Here is a 15,698-nt window from a genome sequence, read left to right as displayed (position 1 = left end):
TTCCTGGGGTGGAAGGAAAGGGACCAGAGAAAAAACAGGCAATTTACATAAAAATTACTGTCAAAGGGAACCTGTTTTGCCTTTTTTTTTTTTTTTTTCTCATCTCGACTAGTACCCAGTACATATAAAACTTTTAGGGTTTTTGTTTTGTTTTGTTTTGTTTTTTCCAACAAAACAACCCTTCAGATAAAGCAGAGCATAAGGAGTTTGATCCTTCCTCTGTTTGAATTTTTTTAAGCACATAACATATGTCCACAAGAAATATCACCAATGTGATCCCAACAGCAGCTTAAGCCGTAGAGGAATGAAGACTTCCCTGAACAGCAGAGTACTTTTCTGCAGCCTCAGCAAACACCCTTTTCCTGTCCTTGCATATAACTTAGAAAGTTCACAGAAGAGGAAGTTACAAGATGAGTTGTATGTAGAAGACCTTACAAGGCAACCAAGATTCGAAACAAAGGAACCTACCACGGTTGTCATTTCAGCAGCTGTCAGCTGACCCAGCTGTGCTGCACCACGGCACACATTCAAGAACTACACGATCGCTATTCTTTCTAGCGTAAATCCCTTAAAATATTCTCTTAGTAAATTTGGATTTGTTTTCAGTAAGCAGCCCAGACCAGTCCAGCGATCCAAAATTCAAATATTTTAATGCGACTACAAGTTTTTGGATGGGTGGTCTGTTCAGGGAAAGAGAAGAGAAGGCTGGTTTGGCTTTATTCTCCACCCTTACTAGTAGGAGCATAATCTCTAGTATTTTTTAAAAAAGAAAATCCATTATGCACGCTTTCTTCTCCTGTGCTTGCGAAAACTTCCCTACAGGCCAGTATCTAAATCAGCCACCAATTCAAACGCTGCAGCACGATCTGACACCAGAGAAAGGAAATCAGCATTAGATTCTTTGTGTAACTAATATCAAAAAGAATACAATTGTTTTGTCTTTGAGATGCAAAAAAGCATGCCTTGAATTTATACTACGTCAATGCTGAAGAGGTTAAAGGAGGAATCCTAAATCAGTCTTTGCTACAGAGAGGGGTCCACTTGTGATAATAAAACAGGGACTGAAATTCCAAAAGCACTGCCTTTTTGAGCAATAAAGAGGGCCCTTTGGGGTAAAAACCAAGAAAGCCCCTTGCGTAGTGGGCTGTAAGAACCTATTCTAGAGGAGCAATAAAGGGTTTGCCTCACCAACACCTAAGCACCGGGACCCTGATTCCATCCAGTATTTCTTTACACACAGGAAGAATCTGGAAAGCCTGAGGTCAATAACAAAAAAAAATTCATTTCCAAGTCAGCAGACTTGGGTTTGATAACGTCCACAAACCTGACCGCAACTGTTGCTGCGTCACCAAATCGTGACAGTTTTAGTCAATGTTCTAAGGAGAGAACTTCCATCTGCTACCAGACTGAGCTACGCAGGGACTCTGAAAGAGGAGGAGGAGGAAGAGAAATCAGGTCCGAGCTAGAGGGCGCCCAACATACGTGTTCAGAGTGGTTATACAGCCAACGCTTGCCCCATGATGGAGTCGGGCACCAGCACAGAAATTTTCAAAATATTATCTTTTGACTCCTGTGTGAGACCACACACACCTTGGCCAATTGGACAACCAGACCAAAATTTTAGTGGGCCTAAAATATCGTTTAGTTAAAAGGCAAGCGGATCGACCACACCGAGTGAACACAAACCCAGTCAACTAGAAAAGCAGGGCTACGGCACTGAAAGGTACTTCCACCAGACTTCCAAAACAGTAGAGATTGTGCAAACTCTCAAGAAGACTCAGTTGAAGAGATTCTAAATAGAACTCCTATTTTTGAGGGGAAGCGTATAAACAAACCCCAGAAAGGCACGCTACGTATCCACCTCAGGACAATTAAAATATTAGAACGACATACCATCCTTATTTGAAACGTCTGCTGCTTCACACGCGAGGTCAACTTTCATAGGCTCCACAGAAGTTTCCTCCTTCCCTTGCATCCCTATAAGACAAGCCAAAGAAGGAGAAAAATCAGTACTTGCATGCCGTGATTAATGCACAATTCTCAGACTCTCTTTGCCTGTTTTTTGTCTTTTTCTTCTGGCACGCTCTTACCTTTATAGACTGCTGCTGTATAGCAGCAGCCGTTAGAGAAAAGGGTAGAGGATATAGGGGGAGGAACAGGGTTTGGAAATAATTGCTTGAATATTTGTAGCCATCTGCACTCTTCTCTAACCGGGATTGTTAAAACCACACCACGGTGTGTGCATCTGCCTCCCTGCCATTCTCCTCATCATTTTTGAAGAATCTCTTCTGCTCATAAATGCGATATACGACGGGGACCCAATCGCACTTACAAAGTTTCTCTAGCTAGCAGAATAAAAATAGATATAGTGAGAGTTCAAATACACCAGGTAGTCAGACACAAACTAGAATTTGAATTTAGGAAAATGCATTTGTTGCTGTAACTCAACATTTTTATCTCTTCTGCCTCAGGCTTATCGGGAAGCTTAGATTCAATCTCCTAACAATATCTGAAATGGAAAAAAAAAAAAAAAAAAGTGGTTCTGCTGTTTCGTACACAGTTCTCCTAATATTCTGCCATTTAGAGTGCCGAGAAGCCAATTTTAGTTAATTTCCATCACGCTACTTCTCTACTTTTGTGGCCGCTATAAAGCCTGTTGCCCCTATCTTGTGGTTGAACTGCAGGACGTCAAGCTATTGGTTGCTAAGCGATCCAGACATTTAGGTGGTTATTATGAGACAGCAAAGTGTAGCGAGGACCGAGACATCTCAAAAACGGTTTACTCAAAGCTGAAATCATTTACCTCTTCAGCAACAGAGATTAAATGTTCACAGTCCCACAAACACCTCCTTCCCCTTTCTGCGGAAGTCTGGAGTGGTTTTCTTTAATGCGCTTCAGTACACTACGGTTATTTTGTCCATAAACATGTTTCTACCACTGAAGTTTTCAGCCAGTTTTCCTTCTAATCATATCTGCAAGCCAATACATCGTCACGGAGATTTTAGTCTCCCCCGTGCTCCCTATGTTGGCAATGCTATTCTCTCAGGCAACTTCCAGCGCACCGTCTGTGGTGCTACCAAGCATCGAAATGCTAAAACAAGGACCCGGCAAATACAGCAACCGACAAGAAACAGCAACCAGAAAGCTCAATTAGCCATTTTAGCGAGCGCGGGGGAAAGCGCGATGGATGATTTTACAGTGATGGAGATGTCACCCATCATTTTGATAGCTCTTACTTCCACTGCAGAAATCCTTCAGCGCATTGTCACATCACCAGCTCCACCTCTTCCGCACCCGTGTAAATCATCTCCCCGCACAAACAATCGAAATGCCTGTAAACAGCTGTGATCGTGAACTCCACGTGTCAGCGAATGCCCGAGACGGCCCCTTTGCAGGCACGTCAAATCCCTGACGCTTCTCCCGGGGAATTCAGGAGAGCGAGCACGGTTTTCTCCTGAGGTTTCTTACGCACCACCAGGCCCAAGCTTTGCCAGTGCTCGTCCATGGCTCTTTTTTGCTGACACAAAGGATAAACCCAGGTCACGCCGTTGCAGAAGCATGCACGTATGCCAGGAGCTTGTCAAGCACAAGGCTGAGAAGGTATGTGCAAAATCCCTGCCTGAATTCCTCTAGCAAAATGAATATGAAATTTGGGTGTCTATGAAAGCACTAATTCATCGAGGAAGACACGCTAAAATTTGGGTTGTGCTACATTTCGATTAGCTAGAGGAACCAGCTCTATGAAAAGCAAAGTTTTGGAACGCCACAAGAACCTCCCACCATGAGTGCCGCGAGCAGCAGAGGCAGCCTTTCCCACCAAGACACTCAGATGTCTGGTGTAGGGATTTGGGATCCCCGCTAAATCCCAGTGCACTGCGACTGGCAGCTGATGCCTCCGAGTCCAACTTTGCCACCTCTAAAACACCGTCTATTAACCAAATAAAGCAGATATGACATGACAGGTTATGTCTCGGCTCTGGTTTCTCTAACAGCTAGAGATACCTACTCGCTCTGCTGTTATCAGCTCCTAAAGGCGCCTGCGTGAAGTTCCCAGGCCCTGTCCCAAAATCTCCCATTAAGTAGCCGGCACGCCTGGCTTCACCACGCTGCCAAAAGGTTTCTCGCTTTCCATTTCAGAAATCTCTCAGGCAGCCGACAGGTGCAAAGGAGTATTGGCACGGCACTAGGTGAAGACAGAACCTAATTCAAGACAGGACATTTTGGGCGTATGCGTGCACGTGAGCATGTGCACACACGTGCACATGTGCTAATTAGGGCTGCCGTCGCACAGACGAGAGCAGAAGGCGTCGAGGGCCCTCAATGCCAAAAGCTACAGCTTCACCTCTCGGGGTGGGCAGCCTTAGAGCAGCAAATTTGCAAAATTACTTTTCGTGAGGTTTAGGGCCATAAACATTGTCAGAAGACCACTAACAAGTGTTCTGCCTTTTCACCTTCTTTCCCAATCAGAAGAGTTGACTCCCCATCATTCTAGGAGAGGATTATGGCCGTATTGAGGTTTTTTTTTTTTTTTATAGTGTATGTTGATTGTTGGATACTGTCAGCAAGAAAATGATAGTGGGAAACAATGTTCAGGGACAAACAAGGCAAAAGATATTTTAAGCCTTAACAAAGCCGAGCACCACCAGAAACCTTGGGAGGACATTACGTCGTCCAATTTTGGGGAAGACTTTCAAACTCGCTTAATATAAATCTTCATTTCTTCCCTCGCTGTTATTGAGGGTAGGGGACAGGAGAATTCACTATACTGCCATGCACGTGGAAAGGGTATTATCCAAAAACCTTCTTCCCCACCGTGCAGCAAAACCAAGTGCCACACAGAAATGAGCCCATTTCACATAAACAGCAGAACCCGATCAATACCAGAACCGTCGTGACAACCAATTTATTCTAGAGGCTTCCCTTCACCCCCTCATTTTGATTGCTTCCTGTTAGAGCACAAACAAGCGAGGTATTTCAGGTCTCGGAGCAGGAGCTGAGAGTTACCGAAGGGAGGGAGCCTGGGAGACGCTGCTTTCAATTTCAATTACCGTTTCCAATTGCGCTCCTGACAGGGCTCGTTACCCCAACCCTGTGCGGGCTGGTTACACAACCAGCCTGGCACTAAGTGACAACAGGCTTCTGGCACGAGCCAAGGACAGGTCCCAGCCTTTTGAAACACAAAAGACAAATATATACCAGGAAGGTAGAAAACTTTGTACTGTTATTTCATCTTTTTTTCTCCTTTATAGTGACAGTCTGTCAATAGTTGCACGCGGTTACAGCTGATACACTGTTCTCTCTCTAGAGAAAGGCAGCTCCAGATTCGCAAGATCCACATGAAGATGTGGTTGCTGGTACATCAGCATAACTTTAAAAGTGCCTTAGTACAGAGGTCAGACCCCTATTCTCCACACCCCTGATAAATACTAATAAGTAAAAAGTGTAACCCTCCTCCTCCCTTTGCACGAGGTCTACAGCTATCTCAAATGATAAAAGCAGGCAACCATGCTTAGAAGCTGTAACACAGAGCAATCCATAAAACTCATTTTTACCTGATCATCAGCAAGGCTTTACTGTGTACCGAAGAGCTCCTTTGTAATCAGGAGAGAGAGGCAGGCTCCTCTCCCAGGTAATTCAAAGCAAAATCACAGAATCACAGAATTTTCAGAGTTGGAAGGGACCTCTAGAGATCATCTAGCCCAACTCCCCCGCTAAAGCAGCATTGCCCAGAGCACATTACTCAGGACTGCATCCAGGCGGGTCTTGAAAATCTCCAGGGAAGGGGACTCCACAACCTCCCTGGGCAGCCTGTGCCACTGCTCTGTCACCCTCACCGTAAAGAAGTGTTTCCGTGTATTTGAACGGAACTTCCTGTGTTCTAACTTGTGCCCATTGCCCCTCGTCCTGTCACTGGGAACCATTGAAAAGAGCCTGGCTCCATCCTCCTTCAACCCACCCTTTAGATACTTGTATGCAATAATAAGGTCTCCCCTCAGCCTTCTCTTCTCCAGGCTAGAGAGTCCCAGCTCTCTCAGCCTTTCCTCATAAGGCAGATGCTCCAAGCCCTTCATCATCTTAGTTGCCCTTCGCTGGACTCGCTCCAGCAGTTCCCTGTCCCTCTTGAACTGGGGAGCCCAAAACTGGACACAGTATTCCAGTTGTGGCCTCACCAGTGCAAAACCCCAACGCAGTCTCCCTAGAATCGACGAATCTTTCCTGGAAGGCGCCTGAGCGGGGTTTCTGCTCTGAGCCGCCCACCTTAAGGGAGTTTATTTCTCTTTACTGACTCTCAAGGGGACCTGGGAGAGCCCAGCCTCCTAGACCAGCCTCAGCAGAGTCCTTGCACCAGGGGTGGGTAAGGGATCGTCAAGTGGGCTCCCCAATCAGGAATCTGGATTTTTGCTATTAGTTCCTAGCTCATTGTAAGGTCTTAGAGCAGCTTTAAGACAAACAGAAAAAACAGATTTCATGCATACACGAGGTCTGTCAGTGTAATCAGGCAACATCAAGATAACTTCAATCTTAAAAAGTTCACCGTTTTAGAAGTTTTGCAAAGGGAAATCCTGGCCCTAGGATCACTCTGAATATTTGAGGAATAATACAACAGTCCAGACAACTACCTCTATTTTTACAGGCAAAATGTTACTCCCGTGACATGTCTGCCCAGCAATTTTGGGTGATGCCACAGGAATTCCGATAAAATACTATTCTGGCCACAGACAACTTGCAACCAGGGGAAATTCATTAGTCAAATTATTTGTAAAGCAGTTGCTTCTACTCGTGTTATATACTCTGAAAAAAACACCTCTGTCATTATACAATATGAAAACCACGCTGCAGCTATTCCGAACGATCCAGATTTTCCTGATTCATACCCACCGAATAAAATTTATTCTTTTGAGTTTAGCTGTAAATATGCTTCCCCTAATTGGAAGACTCAGAGATGGAGGCTCGTTAAAATCCAAATTTCTCTGGTTTAAATTTGAAGGCACCATTTTTCATCTGCAGCAACAAAAAAGACAGACAAAGCTCTTCTGACCCAGAGCCGCATTGTCTTATCTGTCAAAACCAGTTCCATTTTTCTTGCTCTGCAAATAGCCTGAGCTGTTTCTTCCTTCTTCCCAGTCATTTCACTGTTGCTCTTTGCTGACGTGACTGTCAAGCCTTCACGTACTTTGTTTACCGCTGATTTTAGTAGCGTTATAAATGCTGCTTCACTTAGGAACAGAAGCTGTCCGTGATACAAGGGCTCAGTTTGACACCTCCATCTGGGATGACTGACCCCTTTAACCAGACCACGTTCTACCACATAAAAGATTTATGCTGTTGTCTTGTACGGCTCTACATGCAAAACACCCAACCTGCTGCTCTCGGGGCCCTAAAACAAACACAGCAATCGCAGTCTGTCTTTATTGTGTTATGTTCAAATCGGGCAGTTTTCCCCCTCGCTATCCTTCCGTGACACGCAGGTCGAGCGCCACAGCGCTGAGTTTGCAGGAACGGCACTGCCGCAAAGGTGCCTCTCGCTATTCAGCGTGGCTTCGTTCACAACAAACGTCTCCATCTGTTAAATCGGGAATATTCCACCTCGATCAACACCCCCTCTCCCCCCAGCAATTAGTCACCAGAGAGCTAAAGAGAAAACTCAAGGATGTAGATTTCAGAGGAGAGCGTGCTGGCCGGGACGCGAGCTTTGCCGGGCTTTAGAAGGCAGCGAGCATCGTTCCTTTATGCCACGCTTGGGCTGTCAGGATTCACGTTGCAGCCCCTTCATCGTTAAATGGAGTGTTTACCCTCTCCCTTTTGGCATTTTGGCTTTGTCTCCCAGAGTAACCCGGCGCAACAAAGCTCCCCGTCCCTCCAGTGTAGCGTGCATCATCTCGGCTCTCTGTGTTTGTGCACGCAACTGTACCTAAAGGCATCGCACTGCTTCCAGCCACTGTTATTTCCAGCTCAAGCTGAACCGCAATTTTTTTTAACGCGATTTAAAAGTGTCTAAGAGCCGCTTATCCCTATCCCCTTCCAGCCCTTTATTAAACATACTGTTAGTAAATCTCATTATGCCTCCTTTTCCCTAAAGGTGGGAACGGGAGTGCAGCGAGGATTGTCTCTCGGCAATATGGTCCATAAGACCCATACAAATTGGGTGTCTCTAAAATCGCTAATGCCCATCAGGAGCTCTTTGTATCTTTTGTTTCTCTGTAACAACAGGATAAACCTGCACGCAGCAGGCTCACGATGAATACAAGGGCATATCGTTTTAAGGAAAACCCTTTTTGAATTTTTTCATTCTGAAAAAGCCTTAGCTGTGCAAGAGGCCACGTTGCTCTTTTCGTGTAACCTCTCATCAGAAGAGTCTGCAGCACGGAGTATCTGAAGCGGAGCACCCAGAAACTTTCATCGCATTCCTCAATCGCTGCCTGCTAACGCAACTAAAATGTTGCCTGGTTGCATTCAAACTAGTAGACCACCTGTCCCGAACGGCTTCCAAGGCCCTTGTGCGCCGCTTCCCTGCCTACAAATAAGGCAGATAGCGTACTCGGTGGTATTGCGAAAAGTGAAAGGTTTCTGAATGAATAGAAAAGGCATGACTACTTACCTTTCTTTCCCGTTCTGTCGTTTTCCGTGCTGCCTTCAACCGTTTATGAAACTTGTAAGCGAATTGGTTCGTTTCACAGTATCACACTATGCTAGGGATTGGAAGGGACCTCAAAAGATCATCTAGTCCAATCCCCCTGTCGGAGCAGGAACACCTAGATGAGGTTGCACAGGAAGGCGTCCAGGCGAGTTTTGAATGTCTCCAGAGAAGGAGACTCCACAACCTCCCTGGGCAGCCTGTTCCAGTGCTCTGTCACCCTCACTGAGAAGAAGTTTCTTCTCAAATTTAAGTGGAACCTCTTGTGTTCCAGCTTGAATCCATTACCCCTTGTCCTATCATTGGTTGCTACTGAGAAGAGCCTGGCTCCATCCTCATGACGTTCCCCCTTTATATATTTATAAACGCTAATAAGATCACCCCTCAGTCTCCTCTTCTCCAAACTGAAGAGACCCAGGACCCAGACGGTTCCTGAGGACTAGCTTCCTGATCCTAAAGAGCTGCGGAGGTGTGAGATATTACAGCACTGGACGACCCTTTTGCGTAACCCGCAGGAAATCTCCAGGCATCCTAAGGCTCAGCTTTCACACGGGGGAACGATGTTGGGCGTTCAGAAACATATTTCTAATTTTGCGGCCATGGGAGCGAGCCTGCTGAATGACCGCCAGCTGCCAGAACGATACCTGCACCTCCACTCCCACCACAGCATCATTTTCTCCGCACGCTCACCACCACGTACCTAGTCTGTCTCCGGCTGTCCTCGTACGGCAAGTTTAATTCCTCTTTTTACCACTAACCTGGGGTGAGTGCTCGGTCCCTAATTTTGAAGAACCGATCCCGGAGCCCAACAGCTGTAATCACCGGTGCTTTCCCCTCCATCACGAACAATTTAATAGCTCCCGCTGCCGCTGGCTTTTCCATCAGCACACCCATGCCCTCATTCCATTTCAATCTTGCATTTGCTGTATTTTCTGAGCATTTCAAATGATCTTGAGGCAACCCCAGCAAAGCAATAGACTGTGAAAGCAAAGAGGTCCCGGATCTCCTAACTAGGCCAGATTTGTCCGAACGCCGCACTATTTATTTCAGAAAACGGAAAGAAACTTTCCGTTCCCCTCCAAAGGAGCTGCTCCAACCAGAAGAGGTCGTGCCAGACCTTGGCCCTGAGCAGCTGCACGAGAACTAGGTGGGTGCCGGGAGCGAGTAGAAACAGTATTTATAAAAGAAACTATAAGGAAAGGGGAGGGAGGGAGAGGGTAAGAACTTGAAAGGACAAATTGCCCAAGAACTGGAAGTTAGAAAAGTTCCTTTCAGACAAGCACCCTCATCTTTTCCGAAGTCCCCGCTCCACGGCTACAGCGGGAGAAGATGCTGAGGTGAAAACCACGCCATCTGCGCAGGCCAAAAGGAGGTTTTGCCCAAGTTTCTGGTAACATACAGGCGGGCCTGCTCACCCTTACAGTTGCAACCCTTTATTTCTGGGGTCACTGCTTCTGAAAGATATTACCGCTGAGTCAAAGGAGTCCTGGAAAATATTCTGTTCAATTCCTTTTCAAGGAGACTATTGCCAGGTATATGAAGAATGAGCTTCAAAGTAGCAGGGAACGGCAGCAGAAGGGTAAATAAGGAGGATACACAAATCTACCTGAAAGGCAGGAACGGTGTACGGTGTGGGAGACAGACTCTTCCCTGTTATTTATCCAGAGACCCCCAACCTAAATTTTGCAGCTTAAAATAAAACAGGATATTCACAGTAAGGAGAGGCACATGAAGTTCAACAAAGTTCTGCTACTATATGTGACCTTAAAGGTATGTTGTAATTTTCAAAGATACAACAGCCAGCGTGAAAAATAAAAAAATAATTTAAAAACCCCAAACACCAAAAAAACAAACCTCAATAAAAACCCGGATTAATTGGAGGTAGAGGATACAATGCACTTGGCTGAAATGTCTTGCTCTTTTTGGAAAGAGTACTTGAATTTCTGAAGGCTCATCACCTCCTGACCGAGCACTCCATTTTAATTTTTAGAAACCTGTTAGCTTCCTAAAACCAAGCTGAACATAATATGAAACTCATTTGCTTCAAAAGAAGTGGTAATTGGCAGTACTCGATAACAAAGACCTTCTAGATGATACTTATTATCTGTCTTCCCTACCGAGACACACATTCAATAACGATCATTTTTCAAAAACAATTAAAGAAACGTACCCTTTTTTTTAAACTGAGCTCTGCTCCGACTTCTTTAAAGCCAAAATTTTACAGTCAGCTTTAAACTGTACGGTGATAAGCACAAATCTGCTATAAAGGACTAAATTTTGCTACTGAGCTCCTCACCTGTTCCAGTTCTCAGGGCTGTTGTTTTGGACCTGGATGCTGACTCATCAAAATAGAACAGATGTTTAAATAAAACACACACAGAGGCACACTCCTGTGTATATATTTACGTTCAAGGGCAGTAAGCAATAAACGGCTGGGAGTTGTTTCCCCTCTGTAAATAAGAGAATAGCGGAGTGATAGATGGTGGTGCCGGATGTGTTACCCAAGGCAGTCTTCCCCATTCTGCTTGGGAAGCGCCACGCGCCCCTTGGAGAGAAGCTATCGCTGAAACCTGGAGATGCGTGCAGCTTTCGCTGTCAGAGGATGTCATTAATGCTGATTGCTGCCCCCGTTTCTCTGGTGAAAGCCTGGCATCCTCCTCTACAGCAGCGAGCAAGCCAACACCAGCCAGCCTCAAAGGAACGGGAGGGAAAGCAAACATTGCAAGCGCTATATTGTCTCCTAAGCATGGATGCCACTTTTAATTTCTACTGGTAACTGGATGAATAGAAGAGCAACATTTTACAACGATGACGTGGAGTAAGATGCTTTCCCAGGAAATATGAGAACTACATCAGAGCAAGGGGTGGTCTAACCTCCGGCTGCCTTATGCCAGCAGGCAATAACCACATCCTCCTCTGAACACAGAGCACACAGAAATAAGCCCTAAGAGGACCAAAATCCCCAAACCGCAGCGCTGCCAGATGGAATCGCACGCTGCCTACTCCCAAACCAAGACAAACCTAAAAGAATCACCTAGCTACTACCGCAGGCGTTTCAGCTCTGTGGTGGCAATCACACTCCCCACTCATTTCAGTAGCAAGTTTTAAAAGTCAGCTTTTACCACTGACATTTTGCCGAGTGTGGGTGGTGCAGCGCCAGACAGCGATAGCGTAGCCGGTGTTTAACACTGGAAATACCCCCCCCCCCCATCCTCCAGACACTCGCCTATTCCCACGAAGCCCGGAGCATTTCCAAAACCACGGAAAAGCACAATGGAAAAGATGACTCCTGTCGGTCGCTTTTAGAATAAAATTCATCCACGAGCGTGGGTGCTATCGTCTGCACCTTAGCAGTCTATTGCCACACGATGATGGGCTCGGCCGGTATTTCCTGGCAAGGCTAAAGACTCGATTTAGATTACCAAATCGGTGAGGTTTATTTGCTGTATTTCTTGGAGAAAACGTTACGGCCAAATTCAAAATTCAGTGTAGGGTAGAAAGAATTGTGCCCACAACAGAGCTTCCAGAGAAGCAATTTTGCATGCCAGGGAAAAGCAAGTGTCAGTACTGGCAGTCATACGCTTGCTTCTCTTCCTCGCGGAGAGCCATTATGCAGTGTTTTCTAAAATTGTAAATGTTCTTTCCGGCTCACAATGGGAAACAACACTAACATGCATCACAGGGTGTGAGATAAAATGCGCGGCGCTATTGTTGCCTTTGATTTGTCTTCCATTTATATCAGTTCTCAGTAAGAATTACACAAAGACAGAGCTGAGATTTTTCTTTTCAACTTTTTCACATTTCATCCTTTGTTTGGTTCATAAATTCTAGGGTCTAACTAGGATGTTACATCAGAGACAGGAATTTACATTTAGATAGCATAACGCAAAGAATACTAAAACCATAATCTTCCCCTCTCCAAACGGCTCCAGAGTACTTCCCAACTGACCTCAGCTTTGTAAAACAGGGATCCGGCTTAGGCGCTTTAAGCTGAACATGTCTGTCTTGCTTCTGTAATCTAACATTCAGGTTTTTTGGTTGCTTTTTCTTTTTTTGCCCCCCCCTCCCCCCCTTGATTTTAGCGAGTCTCGCTCCCTCTGCTGCCCCAGACTTAGCTATGGAGATGGCTCCAGTTTGTAGTCTGGGGAAAAGATCACAGTGGGGGACTGTGATAACTACAAGTGGAAGGCCACTTTGCTTCCTGTGAATTGTTTAAAAAAAATAAAATAAAATAAAAGGTAGCAGACACCCCCAAGAACAGCTTTCTGATTGCAGGACACTTAAGAGAGACAGCTTTTCTTCTTCAGGACCCCACGCAAAGACTCACTTCGCAAGCAAAAAGCCAGCAACCTGCATTACAATCCCAGTAAATTGCTCTGGAGAAGTCCTCAGGCAGGTTCATCAACTCTGATATCTCCCACCATTGATACTCAGGTCCAGTGATTCACAGCTCAGTCTAGGTGGAGAGGGGCAAGTACTGGGGGCTTTTTTGTTTCCCGAACAGCTTTATTCCCAATAACACTTCCCCTTGTATGAGCTCATTCCCACTGTTTCAAGAGGTTCATCCTGGTGTTACCGGTCACTGTGGGAACTTCATAAGCAGGAAAACAAGGGGGCAGAAATTTACTCTAGATTTCACATATATCAGAGATTTATTTAAATCAAAAGAAAGTAAATACAAATAGCAAGTTAGACCAAGTCTGGCTTCTGACCAGACCATTACTGTTACATTGGGTAAAAGCTGGAGAGACTCATTTGGAAAGTTTAAGCACATTATTTCCTCAACCATCTTCCCTACACTCCAAATTACTGAAGGTTCCTCAAAGTCCTGTTATCTCTCCAAGCACCAAATAGAAACTGGAAGCCAAAAATACAAACCACATAACACAGTCTGAATAAAAGTCTTTAGGGGGAAAAAAACAAAAAAAAAAAAACAAACAACAAAAAAAACCCAAAAACAACAAAAGGGCAGGGGGAGAGGAAACTGAGTTTTGTCTCAATATCACTAAAGATCATTTCCCCTCTCTCCATCAAATGTTCTTTTAACACAGAAGTTATTCTAGATGCCAGCAGACCTAGGTCAGTATTTTCAAAAACAGGTGACTAACATTAGAAGCAATTTAAAAAAGAGTTTAGATCCTGATTTTTAAAAAGCTCCAAGCGCCCAGCAGCTCTAGCTGGCTTCAAATAGTCTTCCTTCATAAGGTGTTTGGGATGTGCTCAGCATTTTTGAAAACCAGGCCACCTATCCTAAACACGGACTAAAAATTTGATGCCAATTCTCACTGCACTGGGGATGACACCACTCCTCTTAACCCGTGCTTAGAAAGCTCAGGGACCTTATAACTAACAACATGGCTTTTGCCTTCTTTTTCCCCCAACAGACTTTACAGAACTGCTAAAAAAAAAAAAGGTGTCTATCATGAAAACTGGCAGACCCTTGAGTCTAACAAGATAACTGTAATTTTCCTTGAAGCTATTGAGCAAGTCTATACCAGCTCCCCAAATCCTCTTAATAATTGACTGCTAAGAAGGGTTCCTTACAATGAGGTGTCCTGAAGGTCAGCCAGAATACCACGGCCAGTGCTGTGGGACACTCAGAAATGCCACGTGCCATATAAAAGTACTGAAACCCAGGCTGGCACGCTGCAGTACTTAGCCCTTCCTAATGCCATTCCCCCTTACGGGGTGCCAGAAAACGTACAGGTTTATCCTTGGGATCTTAGCACCAAAGTCAAGACCTCTACCAATTAAGCCAGAAGAGAATAATTGTATTAGCAGCTGAGAGCAGCAGACTTTTGTCCAGCTAAAGGAGGGTGACACGCACACATTAAAAACATTTCCTCCAGCTAAACTCCTTCAGATTGCTGAATCTCGACCACATTTTATGATTTATTCATAATGAAGAGCTTAGCTCATGAACTTGCAGATGCCCAAAGCCTTTTCATGATACAGCTTTCAACTATTCTGGGCTTTAAAGAAAAAAAAAAAAAAGAAAAAAAAGAAAAAAAAGAAACTGATATAGTGGTTCCACCCTTGGGTCAGCCAGCAGCAACATCTCCCCTCTCCTCCTCCCCTTGAGCACTTACAGCTGGAGGACTACACAGAGCTTTTGCCAGCACATCTAGCACGAGGGGCAGAATTAGAGGCCACGTACATGCACAGTGGTCCAGGTCTGCAAGAATTTGTACGCCGGTGCAAGGATTGCCACTGCCCGGAGTCTCCAGAAATGCCTCGGCGTCCGTTACTTTCATGGGAACTACTGAAGCTTTCAAAAGAATGCGAAGATTGCTAATCCCCTGGTGCCAATGACTTCAGCCTTGACAGGCGTTTTCCCAGAGTCACAGATAAAACTGAAGGATTCAGCCATAAAGGATTAGGAGTGGTGTCATCTAGAATTAAGTCACTGGCCTTGAACCACGTGTAAGTTCAGCCCTGTCAATGGCAAATTTCACAATCTTAAAAACAAGGTTTACTGAGTTCCTTTAAATACATATATCTCCCTCTCGATTTCCTGAGTAGGTTTAAAGGTCTAGACAATTGACGTTATGTTGTTTTACACTTTCCATTTTTTACTACACTTCAGCGCACTAAAAACCATCCATCGACAGTCTGAGGAGACTCAAGCAACTTCTTTTCACAACTGTGCACAGGATGTTTCTGATGTATAGAAGGAAAGGAAGGCAATAAAATAAACACCTTGTGTGGCTCTTTTTACATAGAATCTATTTTAAATACTACAGACCCTAAAAGGGACGGGCCTGTTACATAGAAAATAGGTGGTCTTTGCCTAGAGAGTTTATAGTTCACAGCAAATCTAGATAAATGTCTTACCTACTCAGCTACCCTGTTATTCTGATGTAAGCACCTAAAAGAGGTCTCCACATGAGATGCGCTTGAAGCTAAAAGCCTGTGGCATTTCAGTTATCAGGCGTAAAGATTATCTGGGGTGGTGGGGGAGAAATAAGCCTTGTGCTTTAATGGGTTGTTTCAGTTCATACCGAATATCTGTGACGATGCCGAGCTCCGATTGAAAGATCTTACGAGGCTCTTAAGCACAGAG

At 44.9% G+C, this 15,698-nt stretch overlaps 1 protein-coding gene across 3 annotated transcripts in view; it reads right to left on the bottom strand.

Annotated features, from left to right (window-relative positions):
- Positions 1–15,698, bottom strand: part of MACROD2 (mono-ADP ribosylhydrolase 2) — an 891,867-nt gene that overhangs the window by 6,693 nt on the left and 869,476 nt on the right. For all 3 annotated transcript variants that reach the window (XM_082481410.1, XM_082481412.1, XM_082481411.1), the window contains one exon: positions 1,894–1,977. In XM_082481410.1, the coding sequence (XP_082337536.1) occupies positions 1,894–1,977 (84 nt within the window). The remainder of the gene's footprint in view (positions 1–1,893; positions 1,978–15,698) is intronic.

The sequence above is a fragment of the Vanellus vanellus genome, assembly GCF_965231255.1.
Source record: "Vanellus vanellus genome assembly, chromosome: 3".
Lineage (NCBI taxonomy): Eukaryota > Metazoa > Chordata > Aves > Charadriiformes > Charadriidae > Vanellus > Vanellus vanellus.
The sequence above is the reverse complement of the archived record's forward strand: the minus strand, read 5'-3'. Positions and strand labels throughout refer to the sequence as shown.